The sequence below is a fragment of the Canis aureus genome, chromosome 25 (genome assembly GCF_053574225.1).
Source record: "Canis aureus isolate CA01 chromosome 25, VMU_Caureus_v.1.0, whole genome shotgun sequence".
Classification (NCBI taxonomy): domain Eukaryota; kingdom Metazoa; phylum Chordata; class Mammalia; order Carnivora; family Canidae; genus Canis; species Canis aureus.
In genome coordinates, this window is record NC_135635.1 from 12,029,651 (window position 1) to 12,040,219 (window position 10,569).

The window sequence follows — 10,569 nt, forward strand, 5'->3', positions numbered from 1 at the left end:
CTTACAGTTAGAAGAGATGCATTAGAAAAGATTGTCTTCTTCCTTCCTTCCTTCCTTCCTCCCTCCCTCCCTCCCTCCCTCCCTCCCTCCCTCCCTCCCTCACACATTTATTTGGTGTTTATTATGTGCAGCTTGGGGTTGGAATACACTGATCAAGGTGCTTTTTAAATATACTTTAATTTAAAATGTTTCTGCAAAGAACCAATGTGCCTTTCCAGCGAGCCTGATTTCTTTTTCTCCATGGGCTTAGTTTGTGGGTCTGAAGCCAATTTGCATAACTGATTAAAACAAGCCTAGATAGTTTGTGACCCATTTTTGTTAGAAATTTTTCTCTCTCTCAACTACTACCATGGCAATTAAGATGGTTTACACTAGTCTGGCTAATGATTTTCGGATTTGAATCTCAAGGAACTGTAGGCATGAGGTTTTCAGAAATGCTTAGAATCACTGTCTTGAGTTCTCTCAGATGCAAAGTGATGCTATTAACATTTTACTGAAATACGTGAATTGCAATTCTTGTTTGATGGCTTTTCAAGGCCAAAATTTTAGCCTGTGTAATTCTTAAAAGTGAACGATGACTAACTTGATCAGAGATTTCTAGGCCATCATTGACATTCCCTTATTAATAGCAGTGCTGGTAGTGAAGCCAGTAGAAATAGAGGAAAAAAGACTCATAGCTATAGCGGCACAGTAATTAACATGTCACTAGCGGTCCTTTGGCGTTACAGTTTGAGATAATAATGAAAGTGTCATTTCAACTTATTCTATCATTTATTAAGAAGTAAATGAGGTCCTCAAAATACAGGTTAAGATCAATAGGTGTTCTTTGAGCCATTAGCCACAGGGTCATTTTAACTTTACTTTGGTGCAAAAGGCACCCTGTCACTCTCTTCCCTTCTCCTGCTACACACTGTTACAGGACACATTTATGCGCATTTTGTTGTGCATTTTGTGTGATACTATGGCCTAGTATACTGAGCAGGGGCATAGGAATCAGTAACGTCAGGGGCCGAATCTAAGTGGTTTACTTGTACATCGTATGACACTTTTAGCTGTTATGAGTCTGCTTTTTTTTCAATAAAGATTTTATTTATTTATTCATGAGAGACACAGAGATAGGCAGAGACATAGGCAGAGGGAGAAGCAGGCTCCTCACAGGGAACCTGATGCTGGACTTGATCCCTGATATGGGATCATACCCTGAGCCAAAGGCAGATGCTCAACCGCTGAGCCATCCAGGTGTCCCACGAGTCTTGCTTTCTAAAATGTAAAATTGAAAATCATACCTTCCTCAGTGTGGTTGTGAGGATTACACATGATGATGCGTAGACGTGCCCTGCCCAAACCATGGGTCACATTTATCCAGTGCCTACTTTATGCTGTTTATAAATATTATTTTTATCCCTCGCTCAAATCTGCTAGAGGAACACTCTCTTTCCATTTTATAGAGGAGGAATCAGAGACATTAAGTGACTTGTGAATGTTATATAGTTAGTGAACAGCCAAGATGGGCTTCAAATCTCAGTCTACGGCCTTCACAAGCATGGGCTGCTCTCATGTTGCCTCCCATGTGGCAGGTCTTCAGCAAACCATAACTCCTCTGCTCCTTCCATGAAGCTTTTCTTCTTTTCTTTCTTTCTTTCTTTTTTTTTTTAAAGCTGTTATTTATTTATTCATGAGAGACACAGAGAGAAAGGCAGAGACATAGGCAGAGGGAGAAGCAGGCTTCCTATGGGACTCGATCCCAGGATCCCGGGATCACAACCTGAGCCAAAGGCAGATGCTTAACCACTGAGCCACCCAGGTGCCCCCATGAAGGTTTTGGACTGAGGCTCTGAAAGAAATCTTTTCCTAGTAAGTTTGCATGTATATGACTTTCAGTTAAAATAAAAATATACAATCTTCTACACTGGCACTCTGTGAATTCAAGGCAGGGATTCTGGGTGTTATCAGTCACACGATCTTAGTGGCAGAGCTCAGGATTGAAGGTCTTGCTAGAGCCTTAGATTTTCCTTGTTTCTTTAAAAAAACTTTTAAATTTTGATATAATTCAAGCAAATTTATATAGAATAGCACAAAGAAATTTCATATGCCTTTTAGTTGGACCCACCAGTTCTGTATGTATTTTGATTCATTTGCTTTCTGATTTTATTTGTGTATCTATGTGTGAAATACATATACAACTTATTTTTCTGAACTACTTCAGAGTAAGTTGAAGACATTGGATACATTATTCTCCTTTAATACTGTATACCTTATGTGGCTTCCCAATGAGCAAGGACACATAAATCTCCTGTAATTCTCAGACTCAGGAATTGTAATATTGATACAATCTAATCATTTAATACACAACCCATATTCAAATATTGTCAGTTCTCCAAGTCCAGTCCCAAATCACCCACTGTTTTTAATTGTCACATCTCTTCACTCTCCTTTAATCTGGAACAGTTTTTCTACCTTTATTTTGTGTTTCTTGACTTCAAAAATTTGAATAGTACAGGCCAGTTATTTTGTAGAATATTCCTCAGGTTGGTTTGTCTGATATTTCTTCATGATTAGATTTAGAATATACATTTTTGGCAGGAAAACCACAGAAATGAGGTGTCTTATAAGTACATCGTATCTGGTGCATTACTTTCATTATTTATTTGGATGCTTAAATTGTCCCACTTTTGGTCCCTGGAAACATCTTAAACTGGCTCCTGTATCCTTTTGGCATGTCCGCATCACTTCCTTGCTTTCTGAAACAAGATGCTCCAGGCTCATCTTGTACATTCCCCTGGTATCAATCTTTTCTCTAGACCTTTGGTTTTTTTTAGTGGCGAATTCGATATAGAAACCAAGATCTGGCACTCTCTGATGCCCAGTGTTATTTACCTTTAGTGTAAATAGCTCTCAGTGTACAGAGCTAGGAAACACACATGCGCGCACACACACACATGTTCCCATCTACGCTTACTGCTCTTGCATTTATCCACCTATATATTAAAAATCATGAGTAACTTCTGATATCTCCAATTCCAACTCAACAGCACAGATGTTTTTACAATAGCTTTCTCCTTCCCATATTTATAATTCCCTTCTCCAACAAGGAAGACTGTCTCCCATCTCCCATCTCCCATGATCCCAAAATATGTACTTATTTACTCAGACTACACAGAAACTAGCTTTAGAGTTCTTTTTTTTTTTTTTAAAGATTTTTTTTTTTTTATTTGTGATAGTCACACACAGAGAGAGAGAGAGAGGCAGAGACACAGGCAGAGGGAGAAGCAGGCTCCATGCACCGGGAGCCCGATGTGGGATTCGATCCCGGGTCTCCAGGATCGCGCCCTGGGCCAAAGGCAGGCGCCAAACCGCTGCGCCACCCAGGGATCCCAGCTTTAGAGTTCTTAACCCACACTACTGCCAAAAGCAAATACCTGCACTAGAATTCAATACTTATATATGATTTTTTGAGGGTAAAAACTATATACAATGAGGGGAGCCTAAGTAGCTCAGTCAGTTAGGTGTTTGCCTTCAGCTCAGGTCATGATCCTGGGGTCCTGAGATTGAACCTCACATCAGGCTCTCTGTTTGATGGAGAGTCTGCTTTGCTCTCTCCCCCTGCTCGTGGTCTCTCTCTCTCAAATAAATAAATAAGTAAAATTTTAAAGAAAACTATGTACAGTGAAAAAAATAATCCAATTTGCCAAGCTTGGCAAATGCATACACTTGTGTAACCTACATTCCTATGAAGATATAGATTTTTCCATTATTTCAGAAAGTTCCTTTGTACCCCTTTCTAATCAGTCTTCCCCAGAATAAACCACTTTTTGGATTCGTCTTGCTTAAAGTTTGTCTTATAAATAGAAATATCAAACATATGTTTTTTGAGTTCTCTTTTAAATTTCTCTAGATTTAGGGCGGCCTGGTTGGCTCAGTGGTTTGGTGCCGCCTTCAGCCCAGGGCCTGATCCTGGAGATCCAGGATTGAGTCCCACGTCAGGCTCCCTGCATGGAGCCTGCTTCTCCCTCTGCCTGTGTCTCTGCCTCTCTCTCTCTCTTTCTCTCTCTGTCTCTCACGAATAAATAAATGAAATCTTAAAAAAAATAAATTTCCCTAGATTTAAAAATTATTTTGGCATTTTTTGTAGTATAGATCTACATGATTATTCCCAAATCTTAATGCTCACCTTCATGTCTAAATGAAACTTTACCCCTATCTAGCAGGGTTGCTAAAGCAATTATAATGAGGCAGAGATTGCGGCTATAAAAGAGTGGAATCCTATTGAACTTAAACTAAAAACTCTTGGATGGCTTGAAATGAATTGTTATGAGACCCAGAATAAAATTCTGTAAATGATCTTATAATGGTCCCATTATAAGATGGGACCATTGATCCTATTGATCCTATTGATCATCATTCAGTTTCCTCAAAATCTACATCAATTAATCAGACATATATTCACTTAGTCTGACATTCATTTACTCATTTAGAAATATTTTTTGAGCCTACCTCAGCCACTTTTCCAACCATTGGAGATTTAGCAGTGAACAAAGTGGGTGATGTTCAAGTTTCAATCTGATCTTGTTATAAACTGAATGTTTGTGTCTCCCTAAGATTCATATATTGAAGTTTTAATCCTCAGTGTGTTGGGATTTGGAGAGGAGGTCTTTGAGAGAGAATCAGATCATGAAGGCAGGGCCTGGGTCTGAATGAGATCAGTGCCTTTCTAAGAAGAGGCACCAGAGAGCTTGCTCTCCATCTGTATGCCATGTGAGTACACAGCAAGGAGGTGGTCATTGGCAAGCCAGGAAAAGAACTGTCTCTAGAACCTGACCCTCTAGACTATGCACATGGACTTCCATCCTCCCAAACTGTGAGAAAATAAATCTCTGTTGTTTACAATATAGTGACTTAATATTATAGCTACCCAGTCTATGGCATTTTGTTATGGTAGCCCAAGAAGACTAAGGCAGATATCATATTCCTTCTGCTTGAAGAGATTCCTTTAACATCTTGTACTAAGTAAGTAAGTATACAGGCAATGGTGTCTCTCAGTTTTTATTTATCTGGGAGAGCATTGTCCTTCATTTTTGAAAGATACTTTTACTGGGTATAGAATTTTCATTAGCAGTTTTTGTCTTCCAGCATTGTGGACAAGTCACTCCCTTGTCTTCTGATTTGTACAGGTTCTGATAAGTCTACTATAATTTCATCTTTTCTCCTTTTTACATAATGTGTCTCTTTTCTGTGGCTACCTTCAAGATTTGTTTCTTTTTCTTTTCAGCCATTTGACTGTGATATGCCCTGTGAGTTGTGCACCAGGGAACTAGAAGCCTTATTTTCTTTATTTATGGCAAGAGCATTCCACTAAGAAGCTCCCCTGCTCTTTAACATATGTTGATCCTTTGCTTATGGTGCTCATCCCAACCTCCAGTTATCATCAAATCCTATCCAGATATTAGGAACTAGTGCACATAAATATTTCTGTGGGGCCTTCCTAGCAGATAGGTAACATGACCCCCAAGCTTTTTGTCTTTTGGTTGAGACACATTTTAGACAAAACCCACCGTTTCCCTGTGAAATGGTTTCAAGGTGCTTTACCATTTACAACCTTCCTTTAGACACACTTTCTTCTGAAAAGCACCCTATTATTAGAGCAGGCTGTTTTTATTGTTGTCATTGTTTGTTTTTTTGTGGAGTGTCTAGAAAATCTCTTCAAGCATTTTCTCTATTAGTGTGATTACTTTCTTGAACTCACATGATTCATTTGGCCCTAAAAATGATGGAGCTGCATCCTGGGTTTGAGATTAATATCTAAGTTGGGAATTTTAATAGCCAGAAGGTGATATAAAGATATTAGGTGGGATCCCTGGGTGGCGCAGCGGTTTGGCGCCTGCCTTTGGCCCAGGGCGCGATCCTGGAGACCCGGGATCGAATCCCACGTCAGGCTCCCGGTGCATGGAGCCTGCCTCTCCCTCTGCCTATGTCTCTGCCTCTCTCCCTTTCTCTCTCTGTGACTATCATAAATAAATAAAAAAATAAAAATACAAAAAAAGATATTAGGTGTCTTGGGTAGACAGGAAAGGGACTGCAAGGACGTAAACCCAGTCCTGAGACAGCATTCCAAATTACTGTAATTCAGGGCATTTCGTGTATGGGCTATGTGTGAAAAGGCATTAGTAGTCGAATTTCAGAAATGTGCTAAGGAGAGTTAAGCCAGTTTTTTTAAGGATAGGACTTCTTAGTCTTTAATTTGCAGCATTGTGACTAACCCAAATGGGATGTCATCTGAAGCATCTGAAATTCATTTAACTGTGGCTACTGGCTTGGGATAGCAAGTGGTCTTTGGGTTGCAGTTTGGGGACACAGCTTGAGAAATGGGGAAAATAGTTCCAGGCTCCCAGGGCAAGGAGGCTTGCTACTACCAGTAGCTTTGGGAACTGAGCTTGTGGATTGGTTAGTAGGAAGAATGGAGTCATTGTCCTTTACTGGTGGACCAGAGGCATTGTTAGATGTATGAATCTGCAGCTGGTTTTATCCCCATTCCTACCACCAAATACATTCTGGATCATGTCTTTTTTTCCTTTCCACTTTAGGATTGCCCTTCAACTTATATTTTAGTCAATTTTTACCCTGATGAAAGGTGATTGTTAAATCATATATATGGATCTGTGATGTGCATGACTCCATTGGAAACTATGGAGTGATACTCTCTAAGGGACATAAAAAAAGGAGGAGACTTTGCCTCTGTGATGTAGATGCACAAAAATATTTATTACTAAATGAGTAAGAGCTGTGATCAGAGTCTGGGTCCTTTCCTCTTAGGGGATCCCTATGCACAGTGTATTCTGTATATTCCATTATACCAGCCCTGGCTGGGAGCCGTAGAAATAGCACCATAAGTGATCCCATATTACCCTCTAATGTAACCATCAGCCTTACTCTATAAATCAGCTGGAAAATAAGCCTGCACTTAAGAAGCTTGTGCCTAGTACACAAGAGACCACTAAGAAGTGGGTTAGTAAAGAGGGGAGGAGAAATGGTGAACACACACTAGGTGCTGTTTGGAAGTCGGCATAAGTTAGAGAGTAGATTGCCAGTGAGTCTTTATTATGTACCGATTACTTGCAGAACATATTTAACATCTAGTAATAGCATGGTTTTGAAAATTTAAAAAATTAAAAAACTAAATAGATAAAAATTACCCTAACTTTCTGAAATTCTGATTCAGTTCTATGGGTTGGACCTAAGGATCTGAATTTTCAACATTTCCCAGTGATTCTGATACAGGGAGGTCAAGAACTACAAACTATTGGAAAACACTGATATGGGCAGTAAACTAAGCAAAAAGCATTAAAAATGTACTTCAAAGTCACATGTACTTCTCAGTCCGACCTGAGAAACAGCAGATGTTAATATAATCTGTAGAACATTTTTGTAGTCTGATTTTCCTTACAGATCTTCTCTTTTTTAAAGGATATTTTTGGTGGTAAAATAATCACATGCCTTCATTAAGATCTTGTGCTGATGCTCTTTTAATTACATTTTTATTTCATGATCACTGTAACTTTTAAAAACTATTTTTATGTGTTTTTGGAGGAAACCAGTCATACGATAGACAACACATTGGAGCTAAGAAGTTCCACTTCTAGTTTAAAAGACCATATGTATGTTTGTGATTTAAAAAATTGTGCTCTTCATGGAATGTCTTAAGCAATTAAGGTGAAGTTTTTCCCACCAGTGAGTTTTAAAATTCAGCTTTGCATTATCCCAAATTGTCCAATATGTTCTTATGAAAACAATTTTAATAAACAACCATATACCCAGTGCCTTGATTCTACCATTAACATTTTACTTTATTTGTTTTCACACATATCTGTTTGATTATTTGTCCTCTTCTCATCCTTTAGTCCATTTTAATTTTTGACACATTCCAAAGTAACCTGCAGATATTGGTACACAGCCTGCAATATTTGTTTATAGTTATTTTTTTGCTGTAAAATTTACATTCAAAGAAATGCACAAATCTTAGGCGTATATTTATTGAATTTTGCCAAATGCAAATCTCTGTATAATGCAAACCCATATCGAGATAGAGAACATTATACCATCTCAGACTGTTCCATCATGCCCTATCTCAAGCAATCCTCACTTTTTGCTAATTCCAGGATTTCACATAAATAGAATTCTATAGTGTATAGTGCCCTTCTTTCAATCAGAGAAATGTTTTGAGACTTATCCACGCTGTTACATGTGTTAGTAATTGGTTCCCTATTATCGTTGAGTTGTGTTCCACTGTTTGTTTATCCATTTTCCTATAGGTGGATATCTGGGCCGTTTCCAGGTTTTGGCCGTTATGAATAAAAGTGCTATGTACATTCTTGTTCAAGTTTCCTGTAAACATATGCTTTGTTCTCTTGGGTGAAAACTTAGGAGTGGAATTCCTGACTCATAGAGTATGAAAGTTCTGTTTATTCCATTTTGTTGGCAATATTTGATGTCAATTTTTAAATTTTAACAGTTTAGGTGATGTATAGATTATCATTTTAATTTGCATTTTTCTGATGACTAACGATGCACACTTTAATGTGCACTTATTGACAATTCATTTATCTTCACTTTTGAAGGGTTTGTCCAAGTTTATTGCCCATTTTTTATTGGATCTCCTTCTTATTATTGAGTTTGAAGAGTTATTCACATATTTGACATATCAATACTTTGTCCAATATACATTATGCAAACATTTTTTTTTCCCAGTCTGTGGCTTGTCTATCTCATGCAATTCTTAAAACTCACATATTGAATAGGGAAGTAAAAAAAGAGAGATAAGTTGAAATTCAATGGTAAAAAGCATGATGATTGGTGGCTGGTGAGACATGAGGTCAACATTTGTTGGGAGAGGTAGTCACTGAAGCAAGTAGTAGGGGAGACTGTACTTAGGAAATGGAACTAAAATTTTAGAGGGCATTCTATGGATCACTTGACATACATATCTGATTTAAATTTCTCAGCATTTCTAGGAAGTAGGTCATATTCTTAAAATCAAAGTTCTGGAGAATATTACTAAGTTGTCCAGTCTAATAGCTTCAGGCCAAATACTTTGATTCTCGAGGGTCTGTCTGATTTTTTTTTTTTGTTACTCCACCAATTTTTTCTCTGCCAAAGAAAACAGATTTTTACATGATTTAATGATTGCTTGTATTCAGTAGTAAGATTTATTTATTTTTTTAAAATTTTATTTTTTAAAAGGTTTTCTTTATTTATTTGAGAGAGAGAGAGAGAGAGAGAAAGAGGGAGAGGCAGAGACACAGGCAAAGGGAGAAGCAGGCTCCATGCAGGGGGCCTGATGTGGGACTCGAATCTGGGACTCCAGGACCACACCCTGGGCCGAAGGCAGGCACTAAACCGCTGAGCCATCCAGGGATCCCCATAAGATTTATTTTGATAAAAGATTTGTACTATTATTTTACTGCCAGATGAAAAAAGATGTGTATAATTTAAAATGTGTTTAAAATAAAGTTCAGAGGAAACCATGTATATGATATATCAAGCTTTGTTTTGAATGGAATCTTTGTTCCAGATACTTAATATAAAAATAATGTTTTGCAACTTTTATTTTTTATTATTATTATTTTTTTTTGTTTTACAACTTTTAAATCTATCACGGGAATTCTAAACTGTGGATTTAAAAGTAGACTTACATAATCTTAAATCAGTATCAGTCAGAAAATAATACAGATCCAACCACATAAAATCTCTCTTACAATGTTAATATAAAGATAATTAACAATTTTCTTCTTTCTTTTTTTCTCCTTTTCTTTCTTAAATTTCTTTACCTATCTCTAAATCTTCTAGTAAAGTGGACACTCCAGGAAGAAACTCCATGTTCATTTACACCATGACTGTGTGCCTTGGAGGTGGTATACATACCCTTGCTGGAAAAGCACACAAATGGCAAAGGATTCAGGATTGTGTTCATTGGATTTTCTATTCAACAAGTTCACTATACTTTTACTAGCAAATCACTGCACTATACACTAATGATATAAATTATGAGTGTTTTACTGTGTCTACTACATTTTATTTCTGATACTAAACATTTCTATATGTATTAACTCACTTTATCCTTCTGCAAACTTTATGCATTATCTCATTTTAACTCCCCGTTTTGGAAATAAAGAAACTGGGGCCCAAGGAAGTGAAAGAGCTTGTTCATCATGACAAAATTTGCAAGAGGAGGATAGAGGATTCCACCCCAGGCCTTGTGACTCTATGCCTTCACTCTGAATTATGATTGCACAGATGACCAATCATCTCATCTCATTATAGCAAACATCATGGTGATATTTGTTGATTTAAGAGGAGTGAAAGTCAGGAGTGAAAGCAAGTAATCTGAGTGTGGACAGAGGAAACATCCCATTTTATAATTTCCAGGGTAGCATTTCCCCCTACACCCCAAATTTTCCCTTCATTCTGTCCCTTCCCTTCATTCTGTCCCCAGGGTAGCATTTCCCCCTACACCCCAATTTCCCTTCATTCTGCATCATAAGACCAGTACAAGGTCAGACCAGCCTGGCTGTCCTG

General features: G+C 37.8%; 1 protein-coding gene across 2 annotated transcripts in view; it reads left to right on the plus strand.

The window, feature by feature from the left end:
- Positions 1 to 10,145, plus strand: part of LOC144297599 (uncharacterized) — a 38,179-nt gene extending 28,034 nt beyond the window's left edge. For both annotated transcript variants that reach the window (XM_077871856.1, XM_077871857.1), the window contains exon 4: positions 9,841 to 10,145. In XM_077871856.1, coding sequence (XP_077727982.1) covers positions 9,841 to 9,887 — 47 coding nt within the window. In that variant the 3' untranslated portion in view covers positions 9,888 to 10,145. The remainder of the gene's footprint in view (positions 1 to 9,840) is intronic.
- Positions 10,146 to 10,569: the final 424 nt, after the last annotated feature.